Below are 21054 nucleotides of genomic sequence, written 5' to 3' on the forward strand. Positions count from 1 at the left end.
TTCCTATCATTAGTCGGGTCCTCTTACAAAGGATGCCACTTTGCTTTTAGACCTGCAGCAGTCTTGTATGCAACCTAAGCTTTTATGAAATATTGAGATATGTCGGGGGGGGGGGGGGGATTCGAGGAATTCGCAATGCAGAGATAAATAAATAGCAGAATATGATACGGACAGTAGGTCTGGTGGGAGCGTGGGGCATGTGACCACTAGTGTGTGGGTGCTGGGATGGGTGAAGCACACAAGGGCCACGGAGTCGCATCAATGACAAAAGCGGGTTAGCTGTGTGTGCATTGATTGCGGCGTTCCATCGAGATCGCATATTGCGATTAACGGGACCAGTCTGACTTTGCATGCATTTTTAATGAAACCTGAATCTTTACTGATATGCCATTTTGCGGCCGGTCACCCGTACTGGGTCTTGGGGCTGCCCCAGCTGAAATCATGATTGTTTCCTTGTTAGTTCCCATCGGCCTGCCACCTGCAGGAAAGCATCTCAGCTCCCGGGGAGGTGGGGGGGGGGGCATTTCTCCTGTGTCAGATCCCATCAGTCAGGTTTCCATGGCAGTTTGCAATGTTGTGGGTGTGAATAAGCGGGTTTAACATTAACACGAGTGGTGGAGGAATCTAAGAAAGATGGGATGGGGGTTGGGGGGGGGGGGGGGGGTGAGGGGTGTTGCAGAGATAGATACCTTGACAGCCACCAAGATCTTGTCCTGGTCCAGAGACAGGTTGTAGCACTCTGCCAAGAAGACCTTCCCGAAGGCCCCTTCCCCCAGCTCCCGCTTCAGGACGATGTTGTGCCGTTTTATATGCTGGACAACTGTGAGAGGGGGGGGAAAGGCACAGCTCCTCTTACACACAAAGAAAAACCTCCCAACATTAACAGTGTGCATTCACAGTGCTCATTTTACAGCTACATCCATCATATGGTGGAATTATAGGAAATATCCATCCATTTTCCTAGAACCGCTTCTGTGATTCTTTGGCCTGTCCCAGTAGGCGAAGGACAGGAGGCAGGGGACACAGTGACTGGGAAACCTTAAAGGGTCACAATATGGACAATTCAGAGAACACTAAGGTCCTTGACTTGTGAGAGGACACCCTTAGAAACCCATAGAAAAGCAATCAAACTCCATGAACAAACCTACAGCCGAAATCCGACCCACATGGTGTGTGGGAGAAATGCTACTCGGTGAGAAGAGAATATATTGTACTACAGGCAAGATGGCTCCACATAGCAGAGGTCACTAACATCTCCCAGCATGCACCACGGTATTTGAAAGTAGCCCTTGTCCACATAATGTAAATTGCCGTGCTGTGTACCCTATTGTCACATGTGCCCTTACCTGTGCTTGTGTATGATCTTTGCCTGGTCCTCGTGTCTCTTTGTATTGTGCAACTATCCACCATGTGTGTGCCTTACCGTCCAGCATCAGACCTCCCTGGGTTTCCCCATTATGTGTGTTGGAGTGATGCTTGGTACTTGTGTTTAGTCCTTTTAAGGATTGCAGTTAAAGAGCGCGTCTCCTCTCGTTGCTTCTGCCTGGGTCTGCTGAGCAGCACAATATATTTATATACAGGCAAAAAAAAGACAAACTAAAGCAGACATACGATCCATTCTCCTTTGCCTGCTGCTTGGCTAAGAAAAAAATACACACAGACACGCACACACACACATAACTAGTGACACCAGAACCAAAAATGGACTTGGCAGGAACAGCAAATCTATTCACATGGTGTTTGGAGTGACAGAACACCAGGAAAAACCAATTAGCAGCATAAAGGGCTTCATGGTACCAAGTCATAGTCACCAGCACCTGTGGACAATCAGCAATTCATGGGGAGACTCAGTGTCCCAGTCCTCAGCCAAAACTATTTATAACTACACGTCCCCTTTATTCACCTACAAAGGGTGACAGTTACCCAAACACCTAAGTATACACGAATATTAATGCCCTAATACAGATTAGAGCCTCGTTTTGCCTCCAGAACAGCTTCCGGCCTTATTGGAATGCAGTCTATCAAGACGTGAACTCTGTATTGTGAGCGATTAGGTAATTCCGGAAGAAGAAAAACATCCAGGTCTTTGCGAGGATGAAGGACGTGGAAATCTACCTGCTCCTAAAGCTCCCTTACAGTTATAACGATGTTTCGATCTGAATACTGGGGGAGGCCTGCCGGGTGTCTGACTGCATCCTCGTGTTCTCAGATGTGGTTACAGGCTTGTACCTGGACCGGGCTGCCAGGGCAGCATGACCGACGGCTACAGTGAATGAGTGCCGTCCTGCATGGGAAGCATGATTTCACATGTAAGCATGAGAACAGCCGCGACGAAGAATCACGGCACCTTCACCGCTGAGGCAGGCTTCAGGGACCTAGAAGGATAGATTTATTCTCATTCAAATGCAGTTTTTTGAAGCCCCTCGGGCCAGGGAATAGCGTTTCTCACACAGGCTGCCTCCAATCATGAAACACTGTGAAGGACATGCAAAGTAAGGAAATCAACAGACCCCCAATCCATCAAGACGCAGGTAAACAGAAAGACAAATGAAATCTCCACATCTCTCTTTCCATTCCATCAACTCCACACTTTCACTATCGACCACTTTCAGAATTCGGAGAAGAAAAAAAATCTGCCTGATTACTGAAAGATGAATGGAAACTGTATTTTGTGGTAATTGTTTAGGAGACAGAAAGCTACCATTCTTCCTTTTAAAAACACTGGGAGGTTTTAGCGTTGCTTTGGAATCCAGGGATAAACCCAGACTCAGCTCCAATGGGATTTGGCAATGGCTGCCGTCACACAAGTCACATTCTCCGCTTCTGGTGACCACTGCTTCGCAGTGTTGCCAGGACAACCGCTCTCAAGATACAGTTTGACTACTTCTTACCCTCCGCCCCAATGAATGCGTTTACTGACAAAGTGGCTCCAGTCACATCGTGCTACACAGACCACTGGTCATACGGTACCCTGATAAAATAAGAATCACTTTCATTTCCCAGATAGTTCTGCAATCTACAGCTCTTATTCACCATCTGTGGCTGGCGTAACCATGGTGATGGTGGAAAAAAAAGCCTCACACTCAATTCTGAAATGCGAGGGGGGCTTCTTGCCGTGGCTTGTCTCAGTCCTGCTCACCCCCCTGCTCCAGGAGTCAGTACTAAGTAGTTGACAACAGGACATTCTGCGAACACCAGAATCAATCAAGGGTCACGAGATGAACATAAAGCAGACCCCGGTGACACCACAGCACACAGGGGGCCGAGACGTGGCTCTTATGGTGAAGGGGGGGGGGGGGGGGGGAGAGTCACAACCTCCTCAGCCAATGGACTGATAGGGATGCGGTGTGAGCATATGTGAATTGCGGTCTTGAGAAACAAACACCCTGACAAGCAGGAAAAAAGCTTGTATTTATTTCTGATGCGATTAGAAAATGCACTGGAAGACAGCTACTGCTCAGCCTATTGTATTACCGGACTGTCCGAAGCTGCATTGATCCTGGGGGTTGAGGCGGTGCGGGCTGCTGCACTGAGGCTCAAACTGCTTCGCCTGCCTGCGATAACCAGCCTGTGGCACGCAGTAGCCTCACAGCGAGGCTGAATGCGCTGAACCTGAGCGCTTAACGCGTGCCGCTCAGTGCGTGCCTGTCCCCCACTGTCCTGGGTAATTACAGAAGCGGGGGTCGGCTCTGTCCCCGTGGCGATACTCCGAGGGTCGATAAACAGACCTTTACATCACCACCGGGGTTTTCCCTGGGTGGTTCATATCTTTGGCAGCACCCTGTTCCTTTACCCCCTCTGTGAACGCAGCCGGACTTTGCCGGACATTCCCTCTGCGGCGATCCAGGTCCTGGCTCCACTCGGGAAGCGGATAGCCAATCGCTAGCGGTGGATGGCCGCGTGACTCGACATTCTTGAGGGAGCATTTTGGAAACAGTGTCTCGGAATTCCGTCGTCCTGGAATTCCACGGACACCATGACCTTACACTGGGTCAGCAGTTATGGAAAAAGACATTTTCCATTCAACCTGCACTGAGGGATAAATCTGTAATTATATTTGGTTAATAAAAGAAAACCTGAAAGGGATTATCGCATTACATACCCTTTCTCAACACATATTTTTTAAGTAAAACAGATTAAACTATTACACACAAGAAAGTGAGTATTGACTGGCTGATCTGTCTGACGGCTGTAGAATGTAATGGTTCAAATGATGTTTCCATAGCATCACCTTTCAGCCACACAGAAACGGCTGATTTGTTCTTCAAATATCACAGTGTCACTGGGGCTTTTAATGCCCTGGGCACCCAAGACTTGTGTCACACCATGCCAGTCCTCAAATTCTTGCCAGCAATCCCCCTCACAAGAACTCTAAGTGGACTATTCTGGTTCCTGACGGTGTGCACCTGTGGCTTATTATCAATCACCAACTTAAACCCTGGTGAGTCTAACCTCCCATCTCTCTTCTTGAGTTATTCTTTGAGCATTGCTTTGATTTCAGATTCAGTTTTACGATTCTGGGTTTCCCGAGTGCTCTGTTTGCACATGATCTACGCTCTTCTGGCACCTGACTCTGGTTTTGGAATAGCGATTTGGCTTTTTGGTTATGAACTCTACACCTGGAGCTTGTCTCCATGGCAACCTGACATGATCATTCACTGACAGAACAGATCGTCTAGTTACAGATAGAAGCGGGGACCACAAACGGGTGTGCACTCTGGCGATGGCAAAAGCGAGAGAAGGACCATTCTTGGATGGATCCATCGCTGGGGTACTGCTGTTGACAAATACTGAACCCAGATCAGAGCAAGCAGAATATCTGCTCTAATTTATTTACCTTATCCTTCGACCCAGCAGGCTCATGGCAAATCATGAGCAGGGAGAATGAGAATGTGAAATTTAGAGAGGTCCATGACAGAAACCTTAAAAGAGACTGAGATCAACCGTGTTTATTCATGTCTTGTGAAAGGGAAGTATTGTGCTACCCTGCCCTGTGCAAAGCCACTGCACCCCTTGGTGGAGTTACAGACAGCTATAACACGGAATCCAGCAAAAATACTGCCAATATTAAGGAAAGATCTAGTACGTCTTGGACACCTCCATAGTCTTTCTAAATGTCAGACATGATAATCCACCCCGTCCTGGTTGTCCTGTGCCAGGTGCCCTGTGTGTTGGGATTGGGTCCAGGCTCAGTGTGACGCTGCATTGGATAAGCTGTTATTGCAAATGGACGGATGGGTGAATGGATGACACACCAATGCCCACACAACTGTCACTCCAGCATTCCTTGATTTTTCCGCATCGACTCCGCCGGTTTTCCCTCCATACTTCTGAAAGCGCAGTCCAACGAGCCAGCAGTCTGTCTCACAGCGCCAGCCAGGAAGCGGCGCCTTTTTCCGGGCGCGGGGAGCAAGGGGGCCCCGATTGGGCACGTTGTCAGTGACACCATCTTGGGTGACACGGGCCGCCTGGCCGCCATGCTGCTGTAAGGGACTCAGACCCTGTCCTAGGGAGTAACAGATGCTTTCCCATTTCCATCCCATTTGCACCCCTAATCCATCATTACTCAGCCCTGATTAAAACCACACATAGACAGAGGATAGTAAATTCGGGGAACACCTGTCTTCCTGAAGCCCCCGTTTTCCGGAGTGGGTAGCGAGTGACCTGCCGATCCGGTCAGTGGAGCAGTTTCCGTCCTCCTGAAGCTGCCACGCTGTGGTCTGTTCCATGCTTTTCGCTGCGACACAGCAGCCAGCCGCAGATTTTTGTCCTGACACGCCATTCTCCGCAGATCTGCAGTCGGCCAAGTTCCAAGCATGCCTTCCCCTGCAACGCTGAAATCTGCCCTCCTCCTGCCCCGCTGCTCAAGAGCTGTCCCCTCACACGCTCCTCTTCCGGAGCATTATGGGCAAATCGAGAAGGGACAGGGAGTAAGCCCATTCCCCTAAAGCTCCAGGGTGAGGGGATTCCTTCTGAAAAGTATACCGCTGCTTTTCTCGGTGGACACAACAATGATGGGCGATGGCGATGTCTGTCTGGCAGCTGAACGGAGAAGACGCCTCTTCCCTGAAACATTTAATTGATATATATATTTTTTTTTATTCACCCCTGGGAAATGTGTCGGGGAGATGTTTCTTGAGGTCCCCTTGGCTGAGACGAAGTAGGATCTCAGAGAAATGGCCGTTCCTTTCCATAGCAGTTAATAGCTCTCTTCTAGCATACGTGTCTGGTCTTATCCAGTGGCGACGATCCATCCATTGATTTGGCTCGTGTGTAATCCTCATGGTTTCTGTGGTGGTTATGTATGAACTCTGCCTACAATAACTTACGGAGTATTAGCTTAAGGACTATTTGTGTTAGAAGTGCCCTTGTGAAGATGCTATTGGATTACACTCCTACGCACTAATTGTTTAACCGAAATTCATAGCAGTTTCAGATGAAACGCCTATGTTGGATATTTAGCTAATTTTATAATGACACCGGGTGCAGTGAAATATCTACAGGGACAGCTTAAGATACAGCGTCCTGCTTGAGGCCTCGAACCCCCCCCCTCCCTCCCAGCTGGGATTCAATTCCAACTGTCCCTGATAGCCACGGCACAATATCACACGTTTAGAAAACCTCAGTTAGAAGGTCCACCGCACGTTTCCCTCACTACCCTCCTCGCCAGCCCATCGCCCAGTGCTCCCCGCATCCGAAAACCTGGCTGGGCCATCTCCGTGAATCTTAATTTGTCTTCAGGTTAATTAGTTTATGGGCATTAGGAGCCGCTGTCATCCCAGGCAAAGTTCTTCATAAGCTCCTCGAACAGTGTCCCCTTTCTGCGACACATTGATTTCTGTAACCAGATCAGACCATATGCCTGTCCAGATTACCAACAGCCTTCGTCAATGAAAATGAAGCATTTGGAAGGAAACATCCAAAACTCATTTAGATGTCAGGTAGTAGGTATTGTGCTTGCATAGTGGCGAGGTAAGAGACTGTAATCAGCCGAGCTATAATATAAATCTATAAAATCATCATTAATCAGCCTGATTAATTTCTCGATTTACACCCGAGTGAGAGTCTCATTTACACTGTGGGCAGATGCCGTGTACCAACAGCTCTTATTCACTATCCAGTCTGTTATAAAAATTGTGGCTCTCCAGGTCAATAACGGTTTGTTCCTCTTTCCGGAATTACAGTGCTGTTCTAGACGTTTCTGGGTGACCTTCTGGGAGAGTACAGTAAGTAAGACTCATATCCTCCCCCAGAAGATTAGCATACTCAAAATCCTGGCTGTCAACAGACTCTGCTTTCAGATGGTGCTCTGTGAATGTTGGCGGGCAGCAGTGGATTAGAGCGAAGCCATTTCCCCAGGGTGCAGACTGTGCTCTGCCACGAGCAGGCGACACACCTGCAGACGTGCAGACGGTCTGCTTTCCTGCGCAGGTGCTGCCGTCCGCTTTTGAGAGGGGGTGGGGAATTGGAGCGGTGACCATAGAGTGACCACAGTGAGTCAAGGGGAGACTCCCCCCCCCCCCCCCCCCCCACATACACCCTGTCTATGTGCAGCTCTACATGGGGAAAAAAATCAGGTTGTCCCATCTTACTCAGAGGAAAAGCCGCCATCCTGTGTCATCACCATGGCAGTGGCAGGAAGTCACCATAGCAACTATCACGTGGCAACAACCTCCGTTGTTAAGATAATGCCTGGTGCAGCTCCTATTGAGGACATCAGAGCTACAGAGCGCGTGCTGATAATTCCTCCTCTACAGAGCTGCAGGTAGGTATTTTAGGTCGTTGGGAACATAATCAAAGGGAAGACTTTGTAGCTAAATAACTTTCTATTTTAAATAAGATTGCTGTAGATAGATACACTATCCAATGTTTCACTGTAAAGAGGGTCTGAAAATGTATATTTTAGTCTATACTATATCTTTCTTCTCATACATGTTGCTCTTCCTTTATTCACAAGGTTTTCTCCCATGTATATACTATACTCCTCCATCATTCTACTCATGTAATGTAATATAATGTGATGTATTAACATGTAAGTGACTCTTTTATTGCTAGTGTAACTCTCCCATTACTCGCTGGACTAAATGGTCCCTCATCGCATTGGGATTATGCTATCTCCCCATGAGACACATTCATGGCTCGGTCCCCCTACACTGACAGGACAGGAAGGACTTACTGTACAGTTACTCACAGGTGTCAGACTTTAGCAGGTTGCCGGAGGTGCGGAAATACTGTGGATTCTCGATGACGGGAATCTTGGTCATTCCGATGATGACGGCGTCGGGGCCCATCTCCGATGAAGAGGGGGTGTTGCTGCCATTGGATACGTGATGGAGGGGGCTGGCGGAGTCATCGTCATTACTGATCACTGATGAAGGTCCTGAAATAGAGGGGCAACGAGGTGCAGTGAGGTCGACTGGCAGACAGAAGTGTGATGATACATGTGCTGAGAATTTAAACTATGGATACAAGCAAACACCAACAGGCAGAGTGTGGATAGAAAATCAGAGTCAGCCACTATACCAGAACAGGGCACTATGGAACACAATCCAAGGGACACAGAGAGAGTCAGTCTCACAGCAGTGTGAGAGGCAAAAACATCCAGAACAGATCGAGTGACAGACAGTCCCAGAACAGTGTGTGAGAGAGACAGTCCTAGAGTAGTGATAGACAGACAGTCCCAAATATACTATGACTGTTAGACAGACAACCAGAGCAGTGTGAGAGAGACAAACAGTCCTAGAGTAGTATGAGACAGACAGTCCCAGAGCAGTATGACAAACAGTCCCAGAGGAGCATGAGAGAGAGAAACAATCCTAGAGCAGTGTGAGACAGACATTTCCAAAGCAGGATGAGACAGGCAGACTTCCCCAGAGGAATAATAGACAGACAGTCCCAGAGTAGGATGAGGCAGATTGACAGTCCTAGAGTAGTATTAGAGACAGACAGGCCCAGAGCAGTATGAGAGAGACAGACAGGCCCAGAGCAGTATGAGAGAGACAGACAGTCCCAGAGTAGTCTGAGTGACAGGGAGTCCAAGAGCAATTTGAGAGACAGACAGATCCAAATCACAACACTGTGGGAGACAGATATTAACCAAAGAAAAACACAATTTCAAAAAAACCTTGATAATCTGTTACCCCACTGAGTAAACAGTTGCACCATGGGATTCTTTCTTAAATATGCGACACATTAACACAAACCCAGACTTAATTCATCAATTTGAAGCAGGGTTGGGGCGGGGGGTGATAAACATTAATAAGGAACATAGCTGATGTTTTACACTGACGCTGTTAGCCGAGTCGCAGTAAATCCTCCCTGAAAGAGGAGGGAAACAGGAAGTAGTCAACACACCAGAGTTGCTGCCTTGTTCGAGTCAGTCAAGCCTCTAACCCTCTGGCAAGCCTGGGGGGGGGGGGTCACCCCGGTTAACCTCCACGTTGCAACATCCCTCAAAAGGCTGTTAAGATGCGTATTGCAATGCTGTTCGCATGCCAAGAAAAGTTCGGGGCTCCAGCCGCACACTCATACCCCGGCGCCCACAAAACAAAAAGCTTTAGCTGCCGTTTCTGTGTTTGCTCTGGGCGGGACACTGCCAAGACCGTCACACAATTCCCTTCTGTCTGCCGAGCGGGGGAGGGACTCCAGTGCGCCAAGTCGCAAAGCGGCCCATTCACATGACTCTTCGTCCTTTAAAGATTACGTTCAAGTGTTGGTGTCCATAAACAGACTTCTTTAGTTAACACAGGATTAATCACAGTGTTTATGTGAGTCTTGAGAGATTAAAAAAAAAACAACTTGTTGTTCTAAGTACAAATAAATGAAGAATAGAGTATTGTCTTCGTGAGGGTCTGCTTGTTACTATGACCTCAGTACACAGAAGTATATACTGGCCAAGATAACTGGAAGCCAGAGTTTCTTTTGCTATGAACTCAGTAACTGCGCTTCAGTAAATTTACTCATTTAACAAATGCTGGTCTTATGAAGCAGACTCTGTCTGGAGCATAGCTTAGTATTATGTTAGTATTTCATGGTACAGAAATGATACAGGTCTAACCAGGTGTCCTGCGCTGTGTTGCCTGGGGTGGGCTCTAGATCCCCCAACACCCTCCTCAGGAGAAACAATCAAAAGACGACACATAGATGGAGGGAATGGATGGATCGTACAGGGTGGAATAATGTGTGAGGCAGGTACAAAAGGGTAATATAGGCAGAGTAGGATGGAGTACAGAGGAACTGATCTCTGATATATACAAACATACTGTAAATGGAGCACTAGGTGGGTGCAGCAGCTCTGCGGGCAGCTCCGTCACCTAGGCAGGACTGGGCCGGCTATCTGGCATATGGGTGGGCCAGTTTATCGAAAGGACCCCCCAAGATGTATCATGCATTAAAAGTTAACATGGGAACCCCTCCATTGGCAAAATACATCATAGAGAACCCCCCAGCCCTACATTGCAAAATTTACCGTGGGGTCGTAGGGGACTCCCAAGTCCAGATCTGATTTTTAATCCCAGTCCAGCCCTGTTTCCAGCCACCCCTGGTCTGGCTGTCTGTGTGCATGTGTGTGGATTAGGTCCCCACAAAGATCTGTGAATGCAATCAAAAAGCAAAAACGCCAAAAGTCTCAAATTTTGTTTGGTTACTTATGGTTAAGGTTAGGGCTGTTATGTTGGGATTAGAGGTTTCGCCATGGAAAAGAATGAAGTCCCCACAAAGATATAATCACAAACTGGTGTGTTTGTGTGTGTGTGTGTGTGTGTGTGCATGGGGAGTCTGCCTGGATGTTGTGTGGGTTTCCTCTGAGCAGACCAGTTAACCCATGTGGCTTAAAACGTGTGGTTAAGGAAAAAATGGTGTCTATAAATTGTCCATTGTGTGTGCGTGCCTTGTGAGAGCATCCAGAAGATTTCCCTGCCGTTTTCTGCCTGGGGGGGACCCCAGGCCCCCTGACAGCCCTGGATGGTATGAATGCATGATGGATGGATGTATGGAGTCCTCTTTCAGGAACATGTGCTGGGGGCGGGTCACTACAGCACGGTCTTGTGGAGGATGATGAAGAACGACTCATATTTGTAAAGTTTATCCTGCTCAGTGTTACAGTATGAGGTAACCCAATAAAAAGCCAGGTGCTGTTGCACAGGAAAAAGAAATAAGCAACGGCAGCCAATCCCAGCAAAGCTGAGGCGGGATGCTCCCCTGCTCTGCCTGTTTTTTCTTTGTTAGCAGCACTGCTCCTCTTTGATCGGAGGCCATTTTGTTGCTGCCACAGAGCTGTGTCGATACATAATTATCCGGCTGTACGAAAGCCAGAGCCGGCTAATCGTATTTGTTAATGAAAGCGTTAACTTAAACACGCGGCAGGATTCCATACGGACAAGCCTTCCGGCAGCTGTGCACACCTCCGCCGTGATGAGCGCATCGCCTTGAAGAGTGACGTGTCCAGTTAGCATCAACCTTCAAGGCTAAATATGCTTCATTTAGTAAATTATGTTTTTCAAGCCAATGCATAGCCATGCAGTACTATAAGTAGTATAAGAGAGAAATTTTAAATGAGTGTGTCTTTTAATGTAGCAGAATGCAGACAGGCTGACATCCTGTTCAGACTGTCCCTTTGCCTGTGTCCTACACCTGTTTGGGATAGGCTCAAGGCTCACTGCAAGCCTGTATTGGACAAGTGGTTATGGATGGATGGATGGATGGATGGATGAAAGAATGTATGGAAGTGAACATGCCACATGAACACACGTGCAATTCCCAGTCAGTCCCATATTCCCCGGATATCCCCACCATTTTTCATTGTCTAAACATTCCTCACTCTGACAACACAGACATGACACCACCTGCCCTGACCACAGACACCACGCAAACATTTTTCATCCTTATTTCATTCCTCTTCAGCTGCTCACAAGTTGTATCTCAGCCCTTACAGCCTGTACCAGTTTGCCATAATAAGCATAATTGATATAGATAACACAATATGGGGGGGGGGGGTGGGGTGGGGAATCATCCTCAGTAAATCTTGATTGGTAAATAGGTCACTAATGAGTGTGGGGGTTCATTGTACGCTGTCATAAACTGGACAAGGGGTGAATAATGTGGGTCTTCCCTGTCACTATGGAGATTGGGTGGTGATGTGGTTTGGCCCCCCATGGGGTCAGGTAATTGCTTATTGTAGCTGGAATGAGAGAGGTTGATGCCGCGTGTCACATCATATTGATTTTTCCCCTCAGCCCCATGATCTTGAAAGAAGAGGAGCATTTAAGTAATGATGATTAAGTATTCAGTGGTTCTGGTGGTCTACGTTGCGCTATGGAGCAAAGAGTCTAAAAGAGGATGCAGTACAGCTTGATGTGGCTGCATTTATGCTCAGCAACAGTTCAGATGGAGGTCTGATGTCCAGCAACCAGGGCGCAATGCTTTTACACTTTATGGCCCCTGTAAGGTCATTACTTAGGGCCAAAAGGTCAAGCCCATAGGGTGGCAGCAAAAGCGGCAGGTGGTCCAGAGGTTTTTACTTCTTTACATGCTTGTGTTTCCACAGCCAGAAAAAAAAACAAGTGAGCTTAAACTAAGAAGCCATATTGTCACATGAGTCTTACTGCCCTTGGAATTTCAATCTGATTATGAGACACAGGAGACATTTGACTCTTGATGAACATGAGCTCCATCGGGAAGACCTGCTCCCCACAAAGCCACACAGATGAAAGGTTTTTACAGGAGCTGTCCACTCACCCGAGTCAGAAGATGATTCTGCCATCTACTCTTGTGAGTGTGTGTTTCTCAGATCAGCTCAGTGCTAATTCAGTTTTCCAAAAGAGCAAACTGATGATCTACAGTCGATCATCACAAGAACGCTCCACCACTGAACAGCTCCACCCGACCTCTAGGAGGGTAACTTCAGCCTCATGGTATTTTAAACACCACGGACATCTTCAGAAGCGAAAAGAGAGGATGTGATATATTGATTTCTTAAAGAGTAACGAGCGAGAGCTGAGTGTTGAAGAGAGGGCATGGTGGTAAGGCTGAGGAGGAAACGGAATACATTTCCTGATAGGATTTCAATTACGCAGCGATATACACTGCCCTGGAACTGCGAGGCTGCGCAAGGCGGAGTTCTAGCATAATAACCTCTACATCGAAATAGATTTTTGTCTATTTTTAATAAACCAGATTCACCTTCTTACGTTACACAAGGAGGCCTCTCTTCCTTTTTCTTCAAAACAGGCAAATTTATAACGAGAACATCATTTACGTATAGAGTTATTTATAGGAATCAATTTTTTGTTTGATAAAAATGTGTTGTTATTATTAGCTAATCACCCTTTTTTTCCGCCTTGTTTTTCCGTTTGGGCAGGAAGTTCCGCCTTTTCTGCCTAATCCAAGTCCGGATGACCTTCTGGGCTGAAATAAGTAACATTACGGAATCCTTCATAAGACTCTGCTAAATGATGAAAAACGGCAAATAATTCTAAGCAAACTAGATACTCCAGTCCAATGCTACATGAAATAAACAACAGGGGGGGGGGGGGGCGGGGGCATGATTATCTGTGACAGTTCAGTTCACCAGGTCCCATTCTTTGGTGAGGATATGACTTGGCATGAGTTGCTTTGCCCTTCCCTGGTGCCAACGCTGCATCCCACACCAGTGAATTAACTCACCCCCCTCCAAAAAGACCCCCTTTTTCATATATATGTGTGATGTGTCGGTCCCGCTCTTGCCTGCCCCCATCACCCCAAAAAGAAAGACGTTTTTCTCCATTAAGCTCTTGTTATTGACCCACTCCACACAACACATAGTTCAGTTCTTTATCCTGACCTATAAAGCCGATTAATCACCCTTCCCTAACAATATATAGCAACTAATAATGCTCATCAACCAAATCTGCCATGTGCCGAAATTAGTCTGTTTTTCTACTAACTCATTCATACACCTTCTGGGATGAGACCATCACTGTATTGAAGTCTTTGAGTGACCACAAGTAATAGCATACAGCTAAGATAGGACTGACCAGTTACCCAGGATGTTCCAACAGTACACATATCATAACATATCTACAAGTGATCTAGGTATCAGAAGCCTGTCATAGATTATCACCCTTCCCACAAACCCACAGGAAGGAAGACACATTCTCTTGTTGATGAGCAGAATTATCATGAGGGGCATCTTGAGGTCTTGACCCTCATGCTGGACAATTATTGGTCACCCCACCCCTCTGCACACTGTGACTGTGCAGTACGAGGGCATGCCTCTGCTGTGAATAGAGATCAAATCTTTTATCATCCATCCATCCATCCATATTTTAGCACCTAATAATTTGGTTGCTATTTTGCCCAACACCTCATTTGCTAGACCTTCCTCGCCTTGTTTGCTAGACCTTTTCCTTTGTGTGGAAATGCAGCATCAACCTCTTTTCTTCTTCCATCATCTCAGTCATAAAGTACAAGGCTACAGTCTCACTGAATCAGACTGTGTTTGTACTGTGAGGCAAAATAAAGCCAGAAAAATACTTTGACTTCAAAGCTAAAAAAAACAAACAAGCGTGGATTTCTTATAGCTGATTTCATAATATAGCCATTGTTTGGAGTTATACCAACCCTTCAGAAAAAGAACCATTTTATTTTATGATCATTTTATTCAAATTTTTCTATTAAATTTTAAAGGTCACAAGTCAGAAAAGGATACAGATGGAAAGTCCATTTTCAGTTGTCATTATTACATACTTCTACTGTTTGCAGGGCTGTTACAGTTATAGGATTACTGAATATGTAAAAGTATTACTTGCAGTACTTAAGCATAGTTGTTAATGGGATGGCCACATTACACTGGCAAAGCACAGATGTAGGTACAGAATCGTTACACATATTCCGGAGCCTGATCCATCTCACTGCTGCAAGGCACCCTTGTGGGCACTCCGTCTGACCTGGTTATGAGATTAGCAAGTAGCATCTCCTATTCCTGGCTTTTGGCCCAAACACTGCTAAGAGTAGTGGAGTGATTTGTAAAAGGTGGAGGGATTAAGTGCATAAATGAGGATGTAGTGAGACGGTGAGAAAAAAAAGGAAATGAAAACAAAAGAATGAAAGAAAATACTTTACCAGCTTTGGGAAGGTGAATCCGTGGACATGGCTGAGACATGTGCTGATGCCGTCCTTTGGGCTTTTGGTTGTTTGGTTGGTATTTCTTTTAAAAAGACAACATGGGCCGCATCTTACCAGGCAACGGCACTTAGAATTCTCACTTGTACCCAAGCTTGGCCATCGTACACCATAGTACTGTCGCACTTGGAAGGGTGCTCTGTCCTAGGGGATTAATCACAGATTTGCTTTGCATACGGGACCCTGACAACGAGCCCCGTTCATGTCCCGCTAGCGATGACATCAAGAGGCAAATGTCCCTTACCGTGTGGTTGCCTGCTCACCGTTAGACTCAGAACTGTGATGTTTTGCCAAAAAAATGTTCACGGAGAATCTGAAGAGTGGAGGAGCAGACAAAGCCAGCCTGCAGGAGCTGCAAAATCTACTCTCTTTGCCTCATCTGGACCAAATCTATACCATTTAGTGTCAGAACAGAAAAGATCCAATGCCTTGTCACTCCTCCTGGTCCAGAAGTATAGTGAACCGTCTGAGTTTTCAGCCAGAAGTGGCTTTGTTTCTCTCTATGGAGCATTTTCTCTCTAAGGAGACGATTAGAACCGGACTATCACTGGGCCCACTAACATCAAGTCTAACTGAACATTTAAATATGCTTTCTTAATATTTTGACTTATAGAGCACATGAAATAGATCCCTTCAAGGCCAGGCCGTAAATGCAAAACCTTTTCACTCAGAAATGTATACAGTGTGATCATTTGATCAGCAATGTAGGAAAAGGTTAATTACCACATCTGTTTTTTCATTTCTGACATACTTTATGTAACTGTGCTTTACAAATAAGGAACTGTTCTCAGTGTGTACTTTGTTAAAAACCTTGGAGGTACAAAAGATTTTTTTTTTTTTTTTTTACTTTGGCGGTACAGTAATTGCATTACAAATACCAACAGCATTGCAGGGTTGCCAATTTGGCCCGATGAGAGAAATGAAATAATAGATGCTGAGAAAACTGAACATGCGAAAACAATTTTTAAGCAATAATGCTCCGGGATTTTGCCTCTTACATTATTTCACTCTGCCCACCAAATGTCACACGACAGACATCGGAAAAAGAAAACGTTACTCTAAAAATGGTTTTGCCAGAATAAACAAATAAGACGTGTATCATCAATAGATCAAGTGACCGTTCAGCTTTAGCCAGAATAATGGCAACTGTGGGAGAAAATGTGGACTGGCTCCCAGCTGAATTACAGTCAGGCACTGAACATTTTATTAATTACATTAACATGTAAAAGATTTGTGCCTTGTCCTTTGGGGGAGCGCTGAGATGGAAACTTAATGTGAGTACTGCGAAAAATACTGAAACTTTGTTACAGTATAAAAATACTACAGTGTTTATTATATACTACAGCATTATTATATTTACAGTTACTACAGTATACAGTATAGAATAGTTATTCTCCATCATGACATAAAAGATTTGGTTTAACGGGCTTTCCAACTTAATAACACAGATGAGCCCACACAGGACGGTAATTATTTTATTACTCTTTTAATATTAACCAAGATGCTTACAAATCTCTCTGCTTGTACAAGCCCACATGTAAACGTTCCAAACAATGTTTCAAAACTAGGCAGCAGGTCAACGGAAAATTACAATTTCCAGAGAAGGGATTATTTAATAGAACATTAGCTCCATTAACAGTAAATAGGAACAAGGCGGATAAATACTATGTTTCTCTCATATTAGCTGATGTACAGATGTATGCGTTTAAAACCCCAAAAAATGCCTTTTCTAGAAAGTCAACATGTACAAACACTGATTGTGTAGCCCTTTATCGAAAATATAACGTACATTCTATAGCATAGCAAAAATAAGCCCTTCAGTGCTAATGGTTTAATATAAACATTCATATTTCTATTATAAATCTAGTTATCCCTATCTGTAGTATTAATTGTATCAATTCTATTGTTAAAATTCATGATAAGCTTATAAAGATGAGCTTTTTATTTCCAAAAATTCCAGGACATCTCAGAAGGATTATAATAAATCATATGGCACTAAAGCGAGACTTCTGTCTTTCCCACTGATTTATGATGAAGGATGTGTGAAGATGTATTTGAGCTGTCATGAAAATAATAAGCTAAAACAGTAGGAAGATGCCGTCTCCAGAGTCTCTCCGGATTGCCCACAATAAAATATCTCAGGGAGCGAAGTAGAAATCGGCCCTTTCACACCACTGAGAGACTAAGCTGAAAATGGATCCCTGTAGATGTTGTGTGCTTTTGCATGTGTATTTTCACTCCGTTGTAATATTTCAATCAGAAACTCAGCAGAGAAAAATTATGCAACACGAAAGTGAGAAAAATAACATTAATTCTTGGTTTAAAGGGGAATTCCACCAAAATAAATTAAGGTCACTTTTCAGTATTTCTATTACGGAGCTCATTTTTCCAAGAGTCCTTGATACTAAAAATGGTAGAATTACCGTCCGGAGGAGTGTTTAATCTGCCAAATCTACGAAATGTTCAACTACGGCCATTAGTTACGTGCCTGGAAAAAGAACGCTAAAATGTGAAATAATATTATTACCACAGGAACACCAGGTGTATTATGTTCTACATAGCAAACATAATTGTTTAGCAGAATTCCCCTTTTAAGGATGAATGTTGAATGAACGCAACTGCAGGATACATAGGAGTGTGGACATGGTGATACACTGTACTTAAATATGCTCCATATGAACATTACATATACATACTGTATATAAAAGTGCTTAGACAGCACAAAAATGGGGGGGGGGTTGTTACCAGAGCAACTTGGGCTGTCCGCATGTGCAAATGTTCCCTCCTCAGCGGGGTCTCTGGCTTAATGGCACATGGTGTCTCTCTGCAGTCTTAAATAATTCATCCCCAGAGTGAGCTCTCGCAAGGAGGGCATATCTGCACTAGCCTCCCTCCCCAGGGATGAGCAGGTGAGAGGTCAGGGAAATGGCACAGAGAAATGACATAAACGACATGCTACCTTTTGGGATTTTTTTGACAATTATATTTTGGTAAAAACAGGAGCGGAAATCTGCAGTGCAAAAGTCACACAAACAGTCACCAAACTTCCGGGAGTCTAAATATATAAACCTTAAAGGTGACTGATTGGGGCTGCAAGAGTCGGTGGAGGCGTTTGTCACCGGGACAGAGTGCATCCGGTGACAGTGTGCCGAGTTCCTCTTTCCCCCTGACAGCCCCCAACCCCCAGGGCCGCTTACACTCCAACCTTATCTGCATGCTCAGGACTCCTGGGCTGTACAGTTTGAACATCAAAGGCTTTATTTCCTGGCTTCCCACAATGAAGCCAAGGCCTTATTCTAGACACCACTCTGGGCATAGAGGGTGCCGTCCACACTCCTATGTCCTGAAAAGTGGCGGAGCGTCCACTTTGCCCTCGGTTGCGCCGACTGCCATCCAGCCGCCTTGGCGAGGGGTAGAGGGCACAGGTAGATAACACAAAATGAGAATCAAACATAAAAGTAAACAAAAACAATAAAGATCCAAAAAGCACACGCAGACACATGAGCAGTCCTTCCTGTCTCGCGCACTCAGTCACCCACATGCAATCTCTCACTCCTCTCTCACTCCTCTCTCACTCCTCTCTCACTCCTCTCTCACTCCCTCTCTCATTCTCAAACGATGATGGGACGGTGTGTGGGCTCCCTCCCGGCCAGCACCTCCACGGGAACGTTATGAAATAAAACAAACCCTGAAGGGGAAGGAGACACAGACAGAACACAACAGAACGAGGATGAATAAATTAAACAGAGCAGACGTATCAACACAAAGGGGTGGGGGGGCGTGGGTGGTTGGCGTGGGTGGGAGCGCGTTGTCCAGGCATGTGGCAGTGTGTCGGGTCAGACGGCCTCGTCCACGGGTGGACACGCACGGGCTGAAGCAGATGGCGCGGAAGCGGGGAAAACCCGAACTGGAAAGAAGCGGCCATCACCGTCCCAAGTCGCCGAGAGGGGTTTCTGGAAACGGGCCAAGGTGAAACAGAGCGAGCTCGCGCAAGCCGGATTCATCCCCCCGCCAGGTTTGGAAGCTCGGAAGCCCAGAATTTCACAGGACGGGGGTCTGTGACATGACATGGAAGAACTTGGGTGGTGGTGGGGGGGGGGGGGGGTGATCAGGTGGCTTTCAGTGCGAATGTGACACATTGTGTGCTAACGAAAGGTCAAAGTGCACAGGTGCTTTCTCGCCTTAGCATGCCTTAATGATATGGGATTAGACCATCATTGTTCTGTTTGCGTTGTCGAGCTGTTAGAGGGCATTCTGTTAGTGATGTTAGTGCAACGTCAGCCACTACAGAATGGTAGAGCGTTTTTCTACGGCTCAGGGCTTGGTGGATTCTGTGCAGTCTGTCCCACTCACCAACTGTCAGGCATTTACCAAGTGTTTCCATAGCATTATTCGGAAGCCCTTAATTGCCAGTGTTTCTGAGTAGTCAAGGAAGTGCAACCAAAACCATACCTGCTCTCCAGTGAGCCATGACCTCAGCTGCTGTACTGGTTGTGATTTTACCGAGGGAAGATACCATTGCTAATTACATCATTTATGTTAGAAGCGACTTAATACTCATCTCACATACCCTGAAATGACCCTCACCATCACACTGTCTACACTTGACTTCTTCCATTGAAGTGATTAAATTGTCACTACTGGACGGTCTTCTTGTATATTACATTTAGACTTGGTCTCTTAGGAGATTCTCCCTTGGATGACATTTGGTTGAAGAGCATTCCTGATGCATTGTTTTAAGTTGCAGTGTGCATAAAGCTCCTTACCTAGCTTGCAGTAGTTTCCAATCAATCACATGAAGCTTAGCCTAACGGCACTTATACCCGAGTTAGCTCCTGACAGTTATATGCTGGTTAGGTATTAACAGACTCACTTATTGTTAACTTTGGACAAAAACGCCTTCCAAATGAATAAATATAATGGTAAGTGGTTATTTAAAGTCATAAACTTTTTATAAAATACAAGGGTATAATGTGTGAACTCAGTGTTGTCTTTGAAGAACATTCACTCCATCAACTGCAATCAACTGTCAATTTAGATAATACATGTCACAATCAGCGAATAACCTTTGACCTTTCACTTCATAAATCAAAATGAGTGTGAGTGACCTTTGACCCTTCACTTCATAAATCTAAATGAGCGTGAGTGACCTTTGACCCTTCACTCCATAAATCTAAATGAGCTTAAGTGGCCTTTGGTGGTTCCCTCCATACATCATGATCAACTAGGGCCAATCTTTGTCCCTTTGTGTTTCACGTCAAACTCTACATCCGTGACCTTCTTTTGTCCCCGACAACCTGGCTGACACTCACAGGGCTGCACTGACATTTCCCGGTAGCCTCTCCAAAGAGTTGAATTTGTACTCAGTATTCAATATTCAATACTTCCCTAGAGTCAACTATCTGAACTATGCAGGGCTCTGAGTGAACTTTTTGTTCCTTAACAATTATGCTCAAGTCCAAAGTAACATGCAAAATGAACAATGTTCCCCTTGCCATAAACATAGCTACCTGCCTTGTGGACCTGTATGGGTTAAAACATGCCCCTTCTTTGTGTGGAAATTGAACTGAGTCAGTTAGCAATTAGCCTCATTAACCACCCCCATGTCCCTCCCACTGTCCTTTCTGAAGGGAAATGCCCACCCCCCTGCTTTTGGACTGCGTTAAAAGCATAACTGTAATTTCTGACTTAGAAGATCCAAGCCAAAAAGAAATAACATCTCTGTTACAATCACAGGTGGAATGCAGAAACTTCAGTCCAATTGTTCATGCACGTCTGATGTTTGCTTTTGCGTCCTGGTAACATTGCTCACCTAGCTTAGCTTAGAAGACTACTCTCTTTAAAGTACAATACAGCAAAACAATATTCTTACAAAACAATATTTTCCTACAATTA

General features: G+C 45.5%; 1 protein-coding gene across 2 annotated transcripts in view; it reads right to left on the reverse strand.

The window, feature by feature from the left end:
• The window catches only part of ntrk2a (neurotrophic tyrosine kinase, receptor, type 2a), a 55201-nt gene that overhangs the window by 12611 nt on the left and 21536 nt on the right, over positions 1 to 21054 (reverse strand). For both annotated transcript variants that reach the window (XM_048989931.1, XM_048989922.1), the window contains exons 13-14: positions 8192 to 8380; positions 690 to 820 (exon numbers count right to left, since the gene is read on the reverse strand). In XM_048989931.1, the coding sequence (XP_048845888.1) occupies positions 690 to 820; positions 8192 to 8380 (320 nt within the window). The remainder of the gene's footprint in view (positions 1 to 689; positions 821 to 8191; positions 8381 to 21054) is intronic.

This window comes from Brienomyrus brachyistius, chromosome 2, assembly GCF_023856365.1.
Source record: "Brienomyrus brachyistius isolate T26 chromosome 2, BBRACH_0.4, whole genome shotgun sequence".
Classification (NCBI taxonomy): domain Eukaryota; kingdom Metazoa; phylum Chordata; class Actinopteri; order Osteoglossiformes; family Mormyridae; genus Brienomyrus; species Brienomyrus brachyistius.